The sequence below is a fragment of the Lutjanus erythropterus genome, chromosome 20 (genome assembly GCF_056507025.1).
Source record: "Lutjanus erythropterus isolate fLutEry1 chromosome 20, fLutEry1.hap2, whole genome shotgun sequence".
Taxonomy (NCBI): Eukaryota; Metazoa; Chordata; class Actinopteri; order Lutjaniformes; family Lutjanidae; genus Lutjanus; species Lutjanus erythropterus.
This window is the reverse complement of record NC_139336.1, coordinates 24,773,936-24,796,335: the sequence shown is the minus strand read 5'-3', so window position 1 is coordinate 24,796,335 and position 22,400 is coordinate 24,773,936. Positions and strand designations below refer to the sequence as shown.

General features: G+C 40.8%; 1 protein-coding gene across 2 annotated transcripts in view; it reads left to right on the top strand.

Annotated features, from left to right (window-relative positions):
* Positions 1–22,400, top strand: part of fibcd1b (fibrinogen C domain containing 1b) — a 161,373-nt gene that overhangs the window by 41,481 nt on the left and 97,492 nt on the right. Inside the window, exons 2-3 of one of the 2 annotated variants that reach the window (XM_084746086.1) lie at positions 2,710–2,793; positions 9,370–9,849. In XM_084746086.1, the coding sequence (XP_084602212.1) occupies positions 2,710–2,793; positions 9,370–9,849 (564 nt within the window). The remainder of the gene's footprint in view (positions 1–2,709; positions 2,794–9,369; positions 9,850–22,400) is intronic. The other variant, XM_084746087.1, reaches the window with a different exon arrangement.

Genomic DNA, 22,400 nt, shown 5'->3' with positions numbered 1-22,400 from the left:
TTAGCATCCTTTTATATTAAGTCTTGCATCTTTCACTCCTTACTTGCCAGTTTGTCTTTGTACATTGGGTCAAGCATCCCAGCATGGTCTTCAGTCTCTCCGTGTGGTTTTGGACATTCTTTTGGATTTCATGGACTTTAACTTTCTCTTTTGAATTTGTTTGCCTCTGTTTCTCTTGGACTCCTGCATAAGCTTTTGAATTTTGATTGAGTTTTCAATTTTTAACTGCACATACCCTGTCTCCAGTCTGCATTTTGGGTCCATTCCTTTGTTTTACCTTGTTACCCCGTTTGACATTACAGTGATAGGCTATTTAACAATCAAACATTTACTTGTCTCCAAACTAATTGTCGAAGTAATAGTACAAAATCAGTACATCAGTCCCCAGCCTCAGTGGACAGAGGAGCTGAGTGGAAAAAAAAGTTTACTTTTGATGACAGCATGTGCGTGGCTTTTACTTCACCATACTGCTTTCTCAGTGAGGACAGGTAACAGTCAAAATTCAATGATAGATCAATACCTGCTGTCTGTGACCTGACTGCTGTAAGTTTTATCATGTTTACAGTTTGCTTTAGTGTTTAATTAGGTTATTCTGCCCAGTTAGGTGTTAGCATGTTGGTAATATGGCTTTTCTCACAGGTTAGGGTGATGTTGAACTACCATTGTAATACTGAGGGACAGTTAAGAGAAACTTTGTGAAAGTTAAGCTTCATTTGAAGCCAAATAAATAACAAGCAATCGATCAGATGACTGTAACTGTTTTTTCATGTTGCTTTTTATGAAAAAAATATGCTGCAGAGCAAGCTGTGTTAGCATTAGCTTTGTTGTTCTATGGCAGCTTTTCTGCTCTGTGATCTTCTGCACTTGTCTGTGTGTGTGTGTGTGTGTGTGTGTGTGTGTGTGTGTGTGTGTGTGTGTGTGTGTGTGTTGCTGTTCTATGTAAATTTACTTGATAGACATGCCCTGAAGGTAGCAAGATATGTTGGTGTGAAAAAGAAATGGTCAAACTGCAGAAATGCTGTGTAACTTTGATTAGCAACCATTCAGGCTACCAGAGTGCACTCAGTACAATGTGGCTGTTTAAGCTGATCCAGAGATAACATGCAGATCTTTGTTCCCATTCAACCAATCAATTGTTGGGAGAGCAGACAGACTTTCAGTCCACCAAGATTTTCTTTACAGCCCTAAACTCAACTGGGTGTATGAGCAGAGCAGAGAGTTGTCACAATACCAGAATTTTAATTTGATATAGCACTACTATAAAAGAAAGATACTCCACATCTTTTTCAGTACCATTAAAAAAAGTTTTAAAAAGGCCTAAGCACACAAAATATAATATCTTGTTCTCTTTTTTTTAAATACACTCTCTGCTTTTGCTGTGCTGCGAGCCAAATTTCAGGCAGGAAAAGAAAGACTCAACTGAACAGAGGTCCTGATGAGCACTCTGATCTTTTTATAGCTTTGTTACTTTTGATACTATAATCCACAGTTATTGTATTGTTTAAAACGTGTTAAATATAAAATATGAAGTATTGATACTTTTGACAGTGTTATACTGTACAGACTCTGTGCTGACATAACTAGCATAAGATGGCAGTGCTCATATCCAGAATATTTTGGCTCTATTTTTGGACAGTGGGAGGAAGTAGAGACGTGTAATACCATCAGTGGTCTCAATCCAATTAACTCTATGTTTTTCCGCCCCCTAGTGGTTAGGATTTGATTAATGTAGCATTAAAGTAATGTTTTACTCTGTTGGTAATGGTGTTAAAACATAAAAGTATAAATAGCGTAATTAGTCTCATGTGCATTCACATACGCACAAGCTTACATTATGACAGCACACTCAGATAGAGAAAAATACTCTGATACATTAATTGCTAATGTTTGCTGCATCCGTTCTTAAGTAGGCAGTTAAGTGCGTGCATGTGTGCCCACGTGTGTGCGCCTCTTTGCTGGTGTTGTTATCCCAGGCTAATTGAGCAGTTCCACAGTGGGAGCAATGGTGTTTAAGGTCACGGAACGACGTGCTCTCTTGGAGCCGTTAGAAAGCCCCCCACTTTCATAATTACTCCACTTTTATCTGTGCAGCAGACAGAGCTACTCCCAGACGAATCCACACAGTACAAGCACAAAGAGACACATATACTGAAGAACATGCTGTTCAGATATTCTATACTAGCACCCACATTCACCTGCATATGTGAATGCTTGCTTCGACACACATGCTGTACCCACTCACATTCAATAAAACGCTCTTTTCCATTATTTTTTTTTCCTTTTTATTTGGAGTAGGAGGAAACTCTGTGTACTGAAGATCCTGCAATCTCCAGGAAGACGCATTGAGCCTGTCATAAACTATTGAATTCAGAGATACCTTTGAGATGTACAGATGCCTGTTCAGATCCGTCTATGTCAGTGTGCAGTTATGTGTGTAGGTGGTTGTAGTTTATCAGCACCAGCATCATTTATCTCTAAACAATAATTTTATATTAGATTTGAGGGTTTGGTTTAGAAAATGTGTTGTGCCCAGTACTTTAATTTTTCAGTTATTTAACCACAGATCGAAAACCTTTTGTCTCTCTGTGCGTGTTTGTGCATGCATGCATGCGTGTGTGTGTGTTTGTCCGCATGTGCTTGCATGCTTGATTGCACATGTGACTTGAACAAACGCCAACACTGGTGGCCCTGTCTGTTTGTCCCATGCAGACGTTCTGTGAGTGTGTGCCCAGCTCCTCCCAGCTCAAACATCGCTGGTCAGACTCAGAAACTGCCAGGGAGACCCCGGCCAAGGTAAGGCCCCATCACTGCAACGTACTCTATACATGCACAGGCAAATGCATGCATGCACCAGCACATGTTTTGCTTTCATGGGTTGCATCAGAGTTACATAATTACTGATACTATATTAGGGGCTTTATTGTAAGTATAGGAGTAACATGTAAGACCCTAGCATTCAAAATGAGTACTACAGTCCAAACTACAAGTTGAAGCCATAGATAGTATATTAAATAGGTTGAATCCCTATTTGATATTTGATTTATGGATGTAATTTCCCTCCATCCCCTCATCCCTCAGACTTTAAGCTAAGGCAGGTTGCCTGCAGGCTGTCAGGACATCAAACCTACATGAATGTAAGATGAGTACAACATTATACACAGGACAATGACAAGCGAGTCCTAAACTGTGAGTTGATCAGTGGTCTGTCAATGTAAAGCTAAGCCTGTAATCCCCAAAACAAAAGCCCACTACTCAGAAAATACACACTCTGGAGTTGGAGTTCACGACTTATTTTAAAACACACTTCATTCAACAAAAAACAAAATCAAACTCAACAAAACTGTCTGTTCCAACAATCACCAGCCCTGGTTTGGTTTAAATAAATCCTTAACTCACTGCATTAGATGTGAAAATATTCCAGCTGGGCTATTTTCTTCTCAATCAACATCTGGCTCAGTGGGTGTGTATGTGTGCTGAATGAGAAGACGTTGCTGAGCAGCAAAATAAAAGGACAAAAATCTCCCACAAAAAACAGCTGATGGACAATCACAGATAGCAGATGTATTTGTCCAACTGCTCAACCATATCGTTTATTAACTGAATAATCGTTTCAGCTCTAAATCAGTGTGAATTTGATTTTTCTTGAACAACTGTACATTAAACTGTACGCTGTGGGTTGGTATAGGTTCCAGCAAACACTGAAAGTCATTGAATGAAAATGATTCAAACTGGTATAAAGCACTGTCATGGATACAGAATCCTTTTAGTGATTCATATACTGTATGCCCTCTTGCATATATATTCCACCACCTTCCTTCAAGTAAAAATAGGTTGCAGACTATAAATAGTGACTTGCTCACCTGCGGAGAGGATTAGGTATCATTGACGGCGATTTCCATCACAATCCGCTTTCTCACTGCTTTGGTGGTGGCAGTGCGACGGATTATTGCATATTACACATCACATTTTGCCACCGAGCAGCCACGATGGCACAACCTCAGCTCAAGTACCCAAACACACAAGACTTAGACGGGATTACGCCCTGCAGATGCTTTGAACTGAGTGCAGTGATCATGGCTGCACCAGGAGAAGGAGCCTGATTGCATAGCAGAATATTGGAAGACTCTACGCATTGAATACTGATGTGGAAGTGTTATTCAAGCTGCAGGTGAATGAAACAGAAATGGGAGATGGGTGAAAAAACTTGCATGCACTAGACTGTTAGATGTGTGTTGGTTGCTAAGAATCAATGTGAAATTCTTATTCTTGTGTACACATTAGTACCAGCGTATGTATGTATATACATATGTGTTTGATAAGGAGAAAGAAAGCGAGCAAGAGAGAGAGCTTGCAAGACTCCTGCTGGCTTACTGCTTATCTAATGAGCAGACAAAGCCTTTCGTCCAAGAACTGTCTGCCAATGCCTCTGCGTGGGAGGACAACATCATTTTCATAGAGAGGAATTCTCTCTCATTCTCTGCCTCCCCTCTTTCTATCTACCCATCAGAATTCCCCTGTCGTCCTCTCAAATCCCGTGGTTTGGCAACGAGTGGAGACAGGGCAGGATCTAAAAGTCAGCCACTAATTACAGAGTGGGCTCCTGCTGCGAGATTGAGAGACTCATTTACCAAAAATCTGTGTTAAGAGGCCGCTTGCAGTGTCATTACCCCAGTACAACTCTTGAGCTGAGTTGAGAGATCGTGTATTCAGTCGGGACATGGAGCAGGTTGCTGTTGTGTTTTTATTTTTATTGCCCATCACAAAAACCTCACATTAGCCAGCAGCAAAACCTCCACTCCTCACTGTCATGCTGACTTTTTCTCCCTTCAGTTCAGTGACTTCATGTCAGTCTGACCTAACAAAATTTGAGAAGCTGTGCAAGTACATGCATGTAATTGTGTTATAGAACCTTTTCATGCAAGTCACTTTTATACCCCCAACCATTTGTATACCGTCACAAGTACAGTTTTTTCCCCCAAGTGACCAGAGATGTAACTATAAACAACAGTGTAAGCATGTGGCACTCAGGTGCCTCAATTGTTGCCTTATAGGAATAGTTTGGATGATTTGAAGTTGGGTTGTATGAGGTATTCATGGATCATCAGTCTGTTAGCTGCAGTAGTTTGGAGAGGCAGAGAGGGGCACCAGCATGGAAGCTAAGCAATGTACTGCAGTGGATAGGGTCAGCAACAAAATGTACTTTAGCCACTTAACAAACTTCCACTTAAAAAAAAAAAAAAAAAAAAAATCACCAAATATCACTCTCTCCAAACCAAACAAAGCCCACAGACAAAATCATTCATTTTACCTTGCAGAACATGAGAGTTTCTTGCCTCCCAATGCCATGATCTGTTAGTTTGGTTTTGTTATTGTGTGGGTTCAGGGTTTTAAAAGGATAGTTTCAATTCAGCAAAGTCACACAATAACACAAAACAACAGATTAAGGCATTGGTAGACAAGCAACGATATTTGGTTTATAAAACATGGCTTTCCTTCAGAAAAGACTGTATGGTGGCAATGTTAAGTGGCGAAAATATTCTAAATATAGTGTACACTTAAACTGATACAGATTCACGGCAGTTCCTTGTCCACTGCCGTTCATTGCTTTGCGGCTGTGCTGGCGCCTCTGGACAGCCCATGGATAAGTACCTCATACAGCCCCACATCAGATAATCCGAGCTATCCCTTTAACTGACTTTGGTTCAGTCTGACCTATTGGTACAAATCTGTACCTTGAACTACCAGAAACTACTTTATACCTAGTGGCTGAAAAGTTTAACACCCCAGGACATCATTATCTGCCTGTTATGGTATATCTCTGAGAAGTTTCATTACAAAAATGCACCGCTCCTGTGTGTAGATGTCTGTCAGCCTTGTGTGTGTCTCACTGTCAGCGTAACGGGGGCCATCATATATCTTCTCCACGTTAAGTTAACAATCAGTGTGCTCGCAATGAATATTTAGTGCAGTGCCGATGATGGCTCCCACTGATGTCTTGGCCCGCTGGCGATAGAGCTCAGTGAAACTGTTCTAATGTTACACTGCAGCCATTCTGCAGTGTGAAGGCCATTATACACATTATGTACAGCACAGATATCCTGCGACACTCACACACACACAGAGCCAGTCACACAGTGACAATCACTCAGCTGCACCTGCACTCAAACACACAAAGGGGAAAAAAAGCTTAAAAAAAAACTGTTTGACATGCAAAGAGAGATTTCTTAGTGCAGTCAGGGTCTACATGTTGAGATAGAGCAAGGAGACAAAAAAATGTTATGTGCCGCAATACTCCCCTGGAGCTCTTTTCTGTGATGATGTATTTGGCTGAAAAAACACGAAGAAATGGGAATGTTGTGACAAAGCAACGCTCCATTTTCTTCATGTGCAATATGTGCATGTGCGTGCCTGTCTGTTGGATGTATTTTGGCAGAAAGGACAGCACAGAGATTATGTTTGTATGCGTGCATGCCTATGCATATGCATCGGAAATTTAAGCGGCATTGCTGTACGTCGTGTTGTCTGTGTGCAGTCTACGCTTGTGTGTGCATACGTGTGCTTCCAGCCCATTTGGTCAAACAGAGCTTGAGGGCAGTTTGCAGTGACAGTGCTTCCACACATGCCAGCGGTGTCCAGGAAGCAGTGGCCAGAGTAAAGTTGGCTCCTGCAGAAAACAATGATATGAATTTAATCAATGTACTCAGGGGATTCTACCAAAGGGCTTAACAAAATATGCAATATGTGATGAAAGCAGTAATTTTCCAAACACACTCACAAAACGGTTTTCTTCCTCTCCAGAATAAAGTAATTATATATTCTCTACTTGCACAATGTAGTGTGACATATAGCCATATTAGGAGCTACACGTCTGTTCATTTCCTGTCAATGTTATGCTTACAAACTTTGTGATTATGTTTGAAATGTACCGTGAATTACACGTGTAAAGTTTATCAATTTAAAAGATAATTTTTCAAGACAAGAAAGTCGTAATTTGGTGCAGGTTTGTTGTCACTTACGCAACTGTTGGGTGTGTAATCTTCAAACATCCTAAGAATATTTCCCTCTTGCCATTGAGTACCGTTTATGTTTTTTATAAAGTTTGTGTCGACTGGTCAAACTGTTTGTCTTGTTTTCACTGAAACAACCTACTGAACCACCTTAAGCTTAGTGACAGCTCATTGGAATTCATTTATTGTCTTATTCACCAAGTCCATAGTTGTTTGTCTTGTGGGTTAGATATTTTTTTAAAATCACTCCTAAAATCTTATTTTTTGTGAAGCATAGACACTTCAGCATCCAGCAGGGACTCACCAGGCTCAGTGAAATTTGCTCACTGGCTTCAGGCCCCATATGTGTGTGCCCATGTGGGTTGTGAACGAGGCCAGGGGGATACAAATGGGGCCCATGTGAGAAAACCATCCTCAGGCCCCACATGAACTCCTTTTGTGTGCATTTACTTGCACTCGTGATTGGACCAAGGAGAGCTACAATCGAGGCCCGTGTGGGAAATCATCCTTAGATGTCAAATAGGACTCTTATAAACCATCACTATGTGGGTTGCGGGTTTAATGCACACATATCGCATTTCAACCCCCACATGGTCAGGTTGTTGGGGGAGTTACAACTTTTTTATTTCGTCTACCTAAGGACTGTGGGTGAACATGGTGGATAGGAGTATTTCCTGGACAACACAATTGATTTTCTTCACATTAAAGAAGCCATAAACCTCTCTCGTAAAGCAGACCATTAGCTGTCTATTAGTGTGCTTCACTGTGCTTGTACAGCCAATTTACATATTAATGAGCTTGCACTCACTCACACTTACACATACATACAAACAGACAACACTCTCACACACACACACCTGCCCACATATTCTCACAGAGAGAACATCCTCCAGTGTCAAAAAAGAAAAAAAAAAATCAGTACGAGATGAGTTGCTGATTCATTTGGAGGAAGATATGGGGGAGCTAGGCATTGTTAATCATGCATAGGTGGCCCATATTGCTCTCTCCTATCCATCGCTAGTTCTCTTGACCTGAGTGGAAAAATGGACTCAGACCATAAAGGGCCATCATACAGGCCTTTTATAGTCTAGATAATGGAGACTATGTTACTGGTAGAGGTCTGCCCTTTTCCTCTAAGAGGATTCGACTCTCTGTTCATTCATTTACATTTCTCTTGGCAGTCTGAGTCGCTTTTATTTTACTTTCTCTTCCTGGCTACTTTTGTTTCAGGTTTTTATTGTGTTCCTTCCTGTCTCAGAAATGGAAAAACAGAACGTTGGTGCCATGACCATCGGTCTCCCAGAAGATTTTCAGGCTAGCAATCTTCCTCTACTGTCTGCACCACCACTGCTCTAATGATGCACACTGCTAACTGGAACCATAAAGGGTTCTCTAGCTTATTCCCATGGGAAAAAAAACCCTTTTTGTAACTCTTTCAGAGAGTTCTACCTAGAACCCAACATAAAAGATTTTACCTCGAATCATCTGTGGAAAGTTTAATCTAGAGAGAACCTTTCTTGAGTGTAATGGTTCCACCCATATCTATCTCTGGGCGTACTATACAGAACTTTTTCAATGTCTGGGTACTAACAAGACTCTGTCCAGGGGGTTTTACAGAGAACCTTTTTGTATTCCAAGAGCTTTATCTAGAATACACCTGAGTTCTACTGAGAACCTTTTTGTATTACATGGGTTTTATTTAAAACACATGCAGGAAGTTCTACAGAGAAACTTTTTATAATCCAAGGGCTTTATCTAGAACCCACTCAGGGGTTTCTACAAAGAACCATTTTATAGTTCTTGGCTTTTATGTAGAACCCACCCAAGGTCCTCTCCCAAGAACCCTTTTATATTGTGGTACAATGAAGAGTTGACAAAGGAGTTCAACAAGAACTTAGGGCCCAAAGTGTCCAAAAGAGCTTTTTGAAGAACTCTTTGTTCCAAAAATGGGTCTTGATAGAACACTTTGTTTATAAAGAACATCTTTTTTCAAAAAACATTCATCAGAAGCATTAAGAACCCTTTTGAAACCCTTATTTCTAAAAGTGTAGTGGATGTTTGGACAGGAAATTGTCTGGTCTTTCCTTAGTCTTCAAGAATTTTGATCTTCAACTGGACTGGCAGTTGAAGGAATCTACATTGTGTTGCTTCATAAATCATTCAAAACTACATTTTGACAGATGGGAATATGGTTACATCACTGAGTACTGAGCATCTGGCATTCAAAATATCCCCAGTGATGGATGAAAGTCATTTCTTTTTGAATAAGGCAGGTGTTCTGCCGTAATTTTTGGTGTTCTAGCAACTGTGATCCTAACAGTCTTCTCTTCCTTCCTCCCTTCCTTCCTTCTTCTTCCTACAGAGGATGAGCTGCAGCTACCTGCTCTGCACTATCCTGCTCTTCGTGGCTGTATTGCTAGCTGTCACTGTAACCGGCACCATCCTTTTTATGAACCACTACCAGGCCCCACCCATGTCCGATGGCCTACCCCACATCTCCACCAATCAGGATGAAGCCAACGCCCTGGTCACCGTCGAGAGAGGCGACGGTTCCCGTATCAACATCTTCATCGACCCCAACTGTCCCGACTACAACAGTAACTTTTTGCGCCTGGAGGGCGTGCAGACATCACTGCTCCACTCGCTAACCGACCACGACTCTGACCTGAAGTCGGTGAAAGGCCAGGACCGGGCTCTTCTCGTCAGTCTGGCTGAGGAGGTGGCCAAGCTGTCAGCCCACGCGGGGCAGCTCAAAATGGACTATGAATCCTTACGCAGGGGGCAGGGCAGCCTGGGGCAAGACCTCAACACGCTGCAGACGGAGCAGGGACGCCTCATACAGGTGAGACACGAACAAATACACACACACACAATGCCAGAGACACAATGGACATGTAATAGTATTGTAAGGTCATAGAGAGTACAGCACCCAGGTCAGACTGGTAATTGAGGCACAATACAACAAGAAAAAGACTTTGATAATGAAATTCCAGCTGTCTTTCCTTACAGTTTGCTTCATGTTTGCACAATTGTTTGAACAGTTGCTAAGAGTGGTAATAAAATGTAATTATTTACTTGTAATAGTATATAAGTGCATCACATAATCATTATTAAAATACAACTGCCTAACAAGGTATGAATTTTGCTCACCAGCACTGCTGAAATAAATCTTATTTCTACAGTTTTTAAGCCCTCTAAATGTACATGATGCTCACTTGGTTATCGTGGTGGAAGAGGTATTCAGATCTTTAATTTAAAGGTCCAGTGTGTAGGATTTACTGGCATCTAGTGGTCAGCTTGCGTATTACAAAGACCACATCTCACCCTCCCCTTCCAAGCGTGTTAGACAGGCCTTTTCAGTTTGTTTTTTAGAGGAGCCAGACCACAGTAGAGTGGTTTTCACAGCTGGAAACGAAACATTATGCACAAAAGAACTAGAAGAAAACAATGCACCTTGGTAATCCTAGATTAGAGGTAGCTTGTTGTAATAATAAACACAATGCTGTATTTAACATCTTTTTTTATTCAGTTTGACTCTCCTAAATTCCCTCTGCTTAAACAGTCTGAGTTTATTTTTTAAATATTAAGTGTCTCTGTGTTTAACAACAGACATAACCATTGAATGGGCTCATTAGCATACTAATAAAATGATGATCTTAATGACCAAACGATGTAAACATCCATAAACCTAGAAGCTGCTTGTTATTTTAACAACCATAATGTTTGATTTACTATTTTTTCATGTTTATAAATGATCAAAGGGCCAGACTGAGGTTGTTAAAGGGTTGGATTTGGCCCATGGGTCTAAGATAAGAGAACCGACAGTGACTGTGAAAATCAATGTACATGTAAAGGCTCACTCTAAGGTAACAAAAACACAATGATTCTTATTTTCTGATAATTATACACTAATGAAAAGATATTCATTAGTAGAATTTCTGCCATACTCTGCAAATAAATCCCCATAAATCTTACATGAGTAGAAATACCTAGAAGTTAAAAATTAATTAATAAATAAATAAATCCATTACAAGGAAAAGTCTTATGTTAAAAATCTTATTTAAGTAGAAGTACAAAAGTATTCACAGCAAAATGTATATAAAGTAGGGATGCACCGATACCAGTTTTTTTCAAACCGTACTGGGTACTTGCCAATACTGAGTACCTTAATAATGCCATTAAAGTTCTTACAATAACTCTTAAAACATGTTTTATTTTCATTAGATGGTCACTTTCTAAATGTAACAAATCACTGTTGCTGTTTTGTGCTAAAAGTGTAACCATAGTTACTATACACAATACATTTTTAGGTTATTTGTAGTAAGTTACTTTACTGAGTTTGTGTTCCTTATTAAGCTGTGCAGTTTACTGTGTATATGATATATTTCAGTATAATAATATTATTATGGACTTGCAGAATTAAGTTCACTATTATAAATGGTGTTATATATGATAATTATTTCATTATCATTTACAGCATTTTAACTAGTATTTTAATCACACATTTACACGTGTAGTATTTAAGTTTCTTCTTCATGTCCCTCTTGTCTAAGCGCTAATTAGTTCCTACCAGACATTGTTTAGGGGGGACAGGTATGAGTGTGATGCCATGTGTGCAACAGTTTTGTTGACCCCGTTGTGAACCACAAAGAGTGAAGTTGCGTGTCCTGTGCTGTCAGGCCGTTTTGGTGAAGAATAAGTACACAAAGAGAAGTTGTAGCAGCTTATTACGAAGAAAAGATGGTTACAGACTGATGGCGGCGGTGTTTTTTAATCGTTTTTGGATTAATTTGCCGCCGGGACTTATTGAACAGCGGCTGTCTGCGGTCTACAGGTGGACTCTGTGCATTTATTTCAGTTTTTCATGGACTTAAACGGAATTTTACGGACAGTTTCCAAAGTCTCTCCGGTCATTAGTGGATAATGTTGAGGACAGCGAGTCCGCTGATGACGACGACGCGACCCGAAAAAGAGGGTAAGAATCAACAAACACCTTGAACTCTGCATCATCGTTTACTTGTCTCGAGCGGCTACTTTTCGTGACGTGGTATCCGGTGTGGTTTTATGGTTTTATGAGTACGAGTACGTGAGGACAGTATCGGTGCATCCCTGATATAAAGTGTGCAAAAAGTGCTTATTAGCTAACAGTATGACCCCTATCAGTTTGACATTATATTATTGGATTATTATTATCATTATTATTATTATGTGTGTATGTGTAAGCAGCATTCTGTGTTGTAGCTCATCAAAGTTAAAGTAATTGTAGATACTTTGTATAGTGTTAGTTAGTTTAATCCAGTGGTTTTCAATCTAGGGTCTGGTGACTGGCAGGGGGCCTTGAGTGGGTTGTGTGTGTCTCCAGCAAAAGGAGGAAAAGAGCCTTTGCATTTTTATTTCCTCATTTTTTAGACATTAGACCAACAAGGAAAGACACATCGTGGGATGATTTGATTGATTGTTGCTTATAGTGAGCTCAGTCATCTTCAAGCCTAACAACAAAAAGTCCTCGGGGGATTCCTTGTGTGATCTGGGGTCTTAAATTGCATCTACATTGGGGGTCTTGACATGGAAAAAGATTTGTATCTATAATTTTCTACAATTCATCATATTTTGTAAACTGAGCACTTATTTTTTTATTTAAAACCTCGATCCTCTAAGTAAGTAGTAACTATAGCTGGCAGATAAATGTAGTCAAGTGAAGAGTACAATATTTGCCTCTGATATGTAGTGGAGTAGAAGTATAAATACTCAAATGAAGAACAAGTTCCTCTATATTATACTTAAGTACTGTACATGAGTAAACATACTTGAGTAAACAAACACCACTGCTTGGTTACCAGATGTTCAGATGCCAAACTGCAGCCTGAGAAAGCGAGAAAAATTAATGTACAAAAATTCATAGACTGTTTCTGTCACCATAACTAGATATTTTGTAAAGAAAAACAATACAAAGGGGTTTTTTTGTTAGTGTGTTTCTTGGGTTTTTATGACTGAACATAAGGGTGATTGGTTGCGCAGTAAAAGCAGATGAAGTGAATCCAGTGTGCAAGACTTCACTACTGAAGTCACAGCTTTAAGTACTGTACAGAGGCTCTGAAGGACTGGATTGTGAAACACTTATCAATATGTATTGATTGTGAAACCACCTTAGGGTGTGTGACAGCTCATTGGACTTGGGGGTTTTCTGTCGGCAGGTCTCATTTAGCCCCTTCCTTTTTCTGACTGCAAAATCAAAACACCATCATTCACTGAGCCGGTGCCAATTCGACCATGTTAATTTGTCTTTAGACTATACAATCCCAGTACCGGCTATATTAAAGTGCAAATAGGGTTCATGTTCCTCAGAGTGTAACCAGTGTTTGAAGATGAGGTCACGGGGGAAGGAGTGTCCATCATCATTCAAGAAATGGAAACACTTGCGCATTAATTCAATAAGATAAAATAATATTTCCTTCAATATGTAAGACAGACTGCATTGGATGAAAACATAATTAGACTCCCTTTAGTTTCGCACTGTCCACATTGATTTATTGACAATACATTTCCTAAATGTGCGTGGAGAATCTTCACACTACATGCTCTTTTAATTTTGGCCCATCAGGCTCAGTCTCTCTATTCTGCTGTAAATAGATTTCATAGCTGCCAGCCATACAGCTCAAACAACTGAATGCATTCTGCTTCTGCCAATCCTTTCTTTAAGCCAGACCTCCTTAGCTCAAGGTTCAGCATTGTTAAGAAATCACTCTAAAACTCACTGGATTGGTCTGCTTCCTGCCTCCGTGGGCTAAGAAACCATGGTTGCTGATTGGTAGCTCAGTAGGGGCAGAAAGAAGGACTGTCCCTTTACTGCTGTTAAAGTGGTGTAGCTGGCATAGTGCAGTGGGCACTGAGGCTAAGTGGAGGTGGTGCTGGCAGTCCAGACACTCCAGGTGATTGATTTCCTCTTTGGAGGCAAGGCATGTGGTGCGCACATCCGCTGTTTCTGCCTGACACCATGGTGTGACTGTGTGATCTATGGGCCACCTGTGGCCAGGACTTCTGATTTATACGATGACACAGAGCTGACTGTGCCAGTGTTAGTAATGGCTCAGTGTGCACCGCAGCCCCCTGAAGAACAGTTTCACCCTGCCATATACAGAGAAACCCTTCAAAATGCCCCTGAGGAGATAAGCGGGAGAATCTGATTGCAGTGGGTTTAGGACCAGTGTGTTTTGATTTTTCACAAACTGACACATTCATTTTTCACAGTGACTGCTCGCAGCCTCAAATAGAAAGGTACACCAAAGCACATGCATTTGCATTGAAATGAATCACATGGATGGGGAAGACTCGTAAAATGTAGGAACATAATATATTTCACTGATGGTTAGGTTTCAGATTGATGGACAAGGTACAGCATGTTGCTTGTGTTTGCTTTAAGTCAAAGTTCTCAAATGATTCTTAGTCTTTTTCCAGTGATCCCTTAATTAAAAACCCCAAAAACACATCAGACTTAATCGCCAATTTCTGTTTTTTGTCCATCTTGTTGTCAGTTTTTCTGTGCACTTCTGTTTTTGGGCTGCTCCCGTAATGGTGTTGCCACAGCGGATCATCTGTCTACAGTGGATCATCTGGGTTTTACTGGATTTTAAATCGGAATATGATTTTATGATCCACATATTTGATTTGGCCCTTCTAGGCCTCTTTTTGCAGAGTTTGTCTGTGGGGGTTTTCTACAGAGACTCTGGCTTCCTCCCACAGTCCAAAGACATGCAGGTTAGGTTCACTGGTGGCTCCAAATTGTCCTTTTTTGTGAATGGGAGTGTGAGTGGTTGTTTGTCTCTAGAGCTGTTTTCACATATGTGCTCTGAACTATTCCCAGAGAATCAGGTCCACACATTGTCAGAATGTGCCCTCTCACACAGGCAACATGCATGAGGAGATTGTCTCTGTCAGACATGTTCACACATGGTTTAGGTGCCTGCTGTGCATCCTGCAGGAGGATAATGTATAATGTATAATTTTAACTGTTTTTTGCGTTGATATCAGTACAAACCAAGTCTCAAAATTAACTGTGATGGAAGCAAAGAAAGATGATAGATGAGGAGATCAGGATTGCAATGATGTTTTCACATCACAGATGATAAAGAAAGGCTTTAAAACATTAGCTCAAAATATATTAGACACTTGCAGGCTGATGCTAATTGGGAGACAGTCTGTATGAAAACAAAACTATTAGTGGCTTCACTAAGCTGTTGTGTTCACACATTCAGCTCACCCAGGCTTAAGACAAGGGAGATGGCAGGGTTAAGTCCAGGCCAAAAACTGTGGACATAAGTGTTCATAAATATAGCTCCTCCAAGTAGTTTCTGTATTATTGTACAGATGAAGTGCATATGTGAAAAGGGGTTTATGTGTCAGGCCTCTGATGAGCTGGTGACCTGTCCAGGGTGTACCCTGCCTTTTGTCCACTGTCAGCTGGGATAGGCTGCAGTACCCCCTGCAACCCATCAAGGATACACGGTTACAGATAAAGAAAGAAAGAAAGAATATTTGATTTGGCATAGCTGGATTATGCTGGATGCCCTTCCTGATGTAACCCTTCCCTTTTATCTGGGAATGGGAATTAGGAATGCACTGTTTGTGCATCCCCAGTGGCTGCAGAGAAACTCAGGGTTCACTGTCTTGCCCAGCAACAAAGAGACGAACCACCCAATCTTGTGATAAGTAGACGTCTGGCTATACCCCCTGAGTCTCAGATGTCCCCACCAGGCTTGCCATCAGTGGGATCAAAGGGTACGTTGGCCCTTACTTAGGATCAAGTAAAATAATTTACTTATTACCCACTAATATTGTGAAAGTGGTGCAGTCGAAACACTCAGAGTCAGATGTGCAGAACGCACATGTGCCACTAATGCAGATCAAACTGACTAGCTAAGTCAAAATGCCTCACCAAAAATCAGGGGCACAAAAAAGAGAAGCCAGGGTATAGAGAGAACAAGAAAATAAAAGGCTCAGGCAATGGACGAATTTATGGGCAAAAAGGTGTGGAGAGGCAGGTAAATGCGACAAAGGTGAGGAGCTAGGCAGACTAGCAAATAAACTTAAGCTAGCTTGACCTTTAAGTAATGTTAACATGTTCACTTACCTAGATAAAAAAAATAAAACACTGCAGCACTGCACTTTTAAGTCTATTATATTGCAGCCTGCTTGTGTTGGAGTGGTCGTGTATTAGGGGCCCAATTTTTGCTCAATTTGGAAAATGTCTCCCTGTCAATAATTCCTAATAGCTGGCCAGGCCCCCACACAGCACTTCATACATTCATATCTGAATATGGCATATAGCATATTGATTCAGTATGCAACACTCTAAAGAGAATATTTGATATTTTGACCAGAGCCTTATTTTCCTGTTTTCTGACATTATGTCACATCATATTTCTGGTCACTGTAGAACTTTTTTATTTTAAACTGGTTACAATTTGCCCAATGTGTCTCACCATATTAGAGGCCCAAGCCCTGAACCCTGGGGGCAGAGCATGGCTTGATCTCTGCTTTGACCTTCTACGACCTGAACTGACTGAGGACCGTAGGCCATCATATAATCTGGTATTTTCATTTAGTGCCATCATTAGTGCAGGTCTGTGCTATGATTTTATTTTTTACAAAAGCACATCATTAGTCCGTCACCACTTTACAAAAGAATAGCTCCCTGACATTTGCCTTTGCCTCATTGACATAGATGTATGTCAAAGTCTAAAAAATGAAGTGCTGTTTGCTTTGCTGACAGGAACAGAACAGTGTCGCTCTGTTTACAAAAAGGAACATGAGCCCAGGATCACGGTTTATGTAAATTTAACACAAGATCCAAAGTAGTTCCAGTCCACCATCCTCACATTACTGTGTTGTTGCAATCTCTGCAGTCACTCTCAGGTTGCTGTCTCCTTTTATTTTTCTCACAGTAATGAGTGCAAACTGTTGTCAGTGAGAGGAATCAGATTGAAAGTTGTTTAAGTATTATTTTAGCGCTCATTAAAGCAGCGGCAGCCCTGTGCATTGGCAATGTAGGCAAGCCTGTATAAAGCCCACCAGCTGGAGAGAGCATGGAGGTTTTATGACCTGCACTCATTCACCCCTTCAGCATAAAAAATAGAAGGGCTATATTCCCCTTAGCTGAAGTCCAACTGACATAAAAAGGAGTTCACATATTCAGCTGACTTGACATTCGGTTTTCCACAATGTCTTACGACAAAAAGACTGCAAGGAGGTAAAGGCTGCAAGAGAGAGCACGACTTACTGATTTTCGTGAACCACAGGTCACAGTTTAAAATGAGTTATGTGCCTGTGGAATATTAATGTTTTGGACAAGTGACACCCTCAACCTCTGCTAGGGATCTAGGTGCGAACCTCTGCTGCTGTATAATAGAAAACCATACTGCCTTAAGATGTTCATTCTGGTGGACGCAAAGTCCTTTGAGGACTTGGAAAAAGTGAAATTCACATATTGCTTGTTGCAGCATTTCAGCCAGGGACGTGATACAAATAACTTCAAAACTTCAAAAAGAGTGGATAATGATAAAAGTCACTTAAAATATGGAAACATAATTCAATTAAGCAAACGGGTAGCTTCAAAGATACAGCTTACAATTCAAAGGAATATTGAGGGTCCAAACCACTGTCATTAGAACAATACAAAACAATGCAAATTTTAATGTAGTGGATACAGCATTTTTTTTACGAGGTACAAAGGTACTTAAAAATAGCCAAAACATATTATCCTCTAATTACAGAAAAATATAATAAAAATAAGACATTTGTCTGCAGCATGAACAGTATCCTTTAGAGATTTCTTATGTTTCACTGCAAAATAAATGAGAGGAAATTAATATTATAGAAACAAAATGTGTAATATCAAGTAATTACATATACACTAATCTGCCACAACATTAAAAGCACTGACAGTTATAGTGAATAACAGTGATCGTATTATCAATATGGCACCTCTCAAGCTGATATGTTGGAAGCAGGAAAAAAGGTGAATGTAAATGTCAGCTTTACTGTCACTTACCCAATTATACAGAGTGCAACATACATTCAGAGTAAGTTTATGCATTTAATCCACCCCACAATTAGAAGCAGTGGGCAGCCACTTTGCAGCACCCAGGGACCAATTTCAGTTGTTAGTCTGTGCTGTGGTCAGGGGTACTGACAGGAGAATGGCGGGGAAATGCGGAGAACCAGAAGGAAGCATGGGGAGAACCAGCATTCAAATTAAGACATGTCTTGCTGTGTGACAAAAGTACTAAAGTACACTGTGTCACTGTACTGCACAATGGGCAAGGATCTGAGCAACTTTGACAAGGAGCCAAATCGTGTTGGTTGTATGACTGGGTCAGAGCATGTCCAAAGCAGCAAGTCTTGTGGGGTGTTCCTGCTATGCAGTGTTTAGTACCCACCAAAAGTGGTCCAAGTAAGGACAACCAGTAAACTGGTGACAGGGTCATGGAAGCCCAGCACTCACTGATGCTTGTAGGAAGCGAGGGTTAGCCTGTTTGGTCCAGTCCCACAGAAGAGCTGCTGTAGCACGAATCAGTGAAGACATTAATGCTGATTGAAAGGTGTCAGAACCCACAATGCATTGCAGCTTGCTGCTTATGGGGCTGTGTAGCCTCAGTCCCATCAGAATACCCATGTTGACCCCTGTCCTCTGCCAAAAGTGCCTACAGTGGACATGTGAGGGTCAGAACTGCATCATGGAGTAATGAAAGAAGGTGGCCTGGTGTTGAGAAGGTGTTGACTTGGCCTTCAAATTTCCTAAATCTCAATTCAATCGAGTATCTGTGGGATTTGCGGGTACAACAAGTCCAATCCATGGAGGCCCTACTTCACAACTTACATTTAGACCCCAAAAGAGATTAAATGCCTGGAACTCCGCATAAGTTGTTTAGAACTGAAGAGTCCATTCAGATGAGAGTTGAAACATCCTCAAGAACCTCAAGTAAGTCCAATTGAATTTCATTCAGCTCTGAGAGAATACCATGACCTGGATGACTGAGAATCATCACATACATGTTGCCACCCCTTGTCTGGTGCAGAAGTATGAGAGAATGACTAGATCAATGACTCTTAAAGTGTTAATGACCCCACAAGAGGTTAAATGCCTGGAACTCCCATTTGGCAGTTGGAACTGAACAAGCCTTTCAGATAAGAGGTGAAACATCTTCAAGGACCTCAAGCAGGTCCAGCTACCTTTGTGCAGCTCCCAGAGAATACCATGACCTTGATGACTCTTCACAGACATATTACTATGCACATTGGGAAGGACACTATTTGACTGATACAGGGATATGAGAGGACTTCGGGTCAACAGCTCTCAAGGTATTGATGTCTCCAAAAGAGGTTAAATGCCTGGAACTCCCCATTAGTCACATAGAACTGAAGGAGGGATGGAGGGAAGGGATAAGAGGTGAAACGTCCTCATGAAGATCCAGCAAGTCCAGTATGCTTCATATAGTTGTTACTATGACCCGAAATGACTGAGAATCTTCACAGACGTCTTGTGGAGTCCACGCATGAGGGGTCAGAGCTGTTTTGGTGGCACAATGTGGATCCATGCAATATTACAATATTAGGCAAGTGGTTTTAATATTGTGTTGCATGTCAAAACTGTGACAGCAAATTGTGAGACAAAAATTAAATATAATACATTGATGTAGGACCACTGCTCAGATGAGACATATGCACATTAAGTGCACAGAAACAAGGTCATCGTACCATTTTATTTCATTATTAAATTGACTTAATTGCACATCTGGACTCCCCCGCCACCACTAACCCCAGTGCTAAACCTCACATAGACAGAATCAAAGGCCTGATCAAAGATCAGAGACTCTGTATGATATGAATCTGATTTGCTATGAAAACATTCCCTTTATGTGTGAAGGTTCTGTCCATCACCGGGGTAATCTTTTATTCATTGTTTCTTTGCTTCAGAGACTTTTATATATTGAGGATCTCTGGCTGTTTTATCAGGGGGATACAGTAAATGAGGCACTAACATTTGTGTGACACTTTTATACAGTAATTTAAGTCAAGTATTGATCCAGAATGGTGTCTTCAGTCTACTTTCTGGATTCAAATTGTGCATTTTACTTTGAAAAAAAGCCCCATTCTTCTGCAGATTATTGGCATCAGAGAAACAACACACAGGGAAAACAATTAGCCACCCAGATACTCTTGAGGAGGAGGTGGAGTCGGACAGAGATGTGTGCCTGCATCCCAGCTGTCAGAAGATGAAAAAAGATGGGGAGTTCTCTAAAATGCAGGATGTGAGAATCTGAGCAGAGAGGTGGCTGGGAGCTACTCGGCTGGCAAAGTGCAATACAATAACAAAGGATGAGGTTAACAGCCAGCTTGACTGTACCCTGTGGACATCTGATATCAACTTCATGAATTTATTTTTTCGAACTCAGCATCTGGCAGGATTTATTTATGTGATCTGCCCTCTTGTAGGGTGAACGGCTGCACGAAATGATTATTTTCATAATCTTCTGCTTATTTTGTGAGCTAAGTGATTAATTGTTTAGTCTATGAAATGTCAAGAAATAGTGAAAAAGTGCCCATCATCATTTCTCACAGCCTGAGATGATATATTTCATGTGTCCAAGTGACAGTCTAAACCCCAAACATGCTTAATTTATAAAATTAGAAGCAAATCCTCACACTGGAACAAGAGGATTCTGCCTGAAAATGACTGGAACAATAAATCAATCAGAAATAATAGCTGTACATTGATTTTCTTGTCAATGGACTAATTGATTAATTGACTAATTATTTCAGCTCTGTACTCTTAAAATCAATAAAAGTCTAGTAAGCAGAGAATCATGAGGGATTCTCGTCCCCATTGGTTCCTGGCAGAGGTTTTTGTCAAGGTTCAATTCTTCAGAGAGCCAACATAGAGTCTTATACCTAGAACCTGTGAAAAGCTTCACCCAGAACCCCCTCTGAGAGGTTCTACAGAGAACCTTTGGTGTGGTGTAATGGTGTAATGGTTCTAACCAGAACCCACTCTGAGAATTCTAAGGGTGCTGACAAGAACCCACCCAAGGACTTCACCATGGGCTTCTCCTGAGATCCACTTTATGTTCCAAGGATTTTAATTAGAACCCACTCTGGGGCTTCTACGGAGAAACTTTTTATATTCCAGGCATTTTATCCAGAACCCACCCAGGGTGTTCCACCGTGAACCCTTTTATATTATGGTACAAAGAATCTTTGACAAAACCTTGACCCCCTTTTAACAATCCTTGAAGGACTCTTTCTTCCAAAAAGGGTTCTTTGGGTAAAATGCATTCCTAATGGAACCCTTAATAAAACCTCAGCCCTTCAGGAAACCAAAGTGGGGAAGCAATTCTACAGTATTCAGATTGTCACTGAGGAATGTGAAATTGTTGTTGCATATCTGTTACTACTCTACCCCCATCATATAGCTAAACGTCATCATAGCATATGTTTACCAGTCCATTGGTATTGGTAGGGAGTCAAGCAAAGTACAGTAGTTTGAAGTTTTTCTCATTACATTTCAGGCCTATTTGGTTACTTGGATTTATAAGTGAAGTCCTGAAATAGTTCAAATGTGCTAGAGGGTTTAAATTATTTTCAACTTGCAAGGGCTGCACTCAAGAGTAAAGAGAGGCCGACTTCTCGATAGCTTCTCTCACTTCTCCCATTTGCTCCTCCAGGCTCCACTTGACTGGGCAGCCGCTGTCTGTGAGGTGAAGATGTCGTATTAAACAGATGGTGACTGAATGACTTTTTTTTTAACTCGCCAGTTCCAGCCTTGCGACTCCTCTTTGCTCTGTGACTTTACCCCACGGGGGAATGTGTCTCCACCTTGTGAAACAGAGGATGAAGATGAAGGCCAACAAAAGCAAAGGCCTTTGTTGTGTGGTTTAACAAAAGAATTCAATCATGTTTATTGCAGTTGAGTTTAAAAAAAAATCCATCACATGCCAAATCAGTAAGTAAAGGAACAGATGGAAAATGTAAAGCACAGAAGGATAAAACAATTAAACAAAACCTTAAGGACACTCAAAAGCCTATGAATACGTGCAGGCCTTAATTTCAGCCTTAAAAATGTCAGCAGAGGGGGAACACTTAATTGAGAGTGGTAGACCGTTCCAAAGCTTTGGGGCAGCTACTGTGGACACTTAATCACCCTTAGCCTCGATCGAGGGACAGCTAAGAACAGCTGGCCTGAGGATCTGAGAGATCTGGGGCTGGAAAGGTGGAAAGGAGCTCAGATATGCGCTGGGATGCCAGGCTGTGTAGAGCTTTAAAAAGAGAAAAAAATAACCTTACACCCTGTCCTATACCTTTAGTCAGTAGAGGAACGCCAGTGCTGGTGTGATGCTG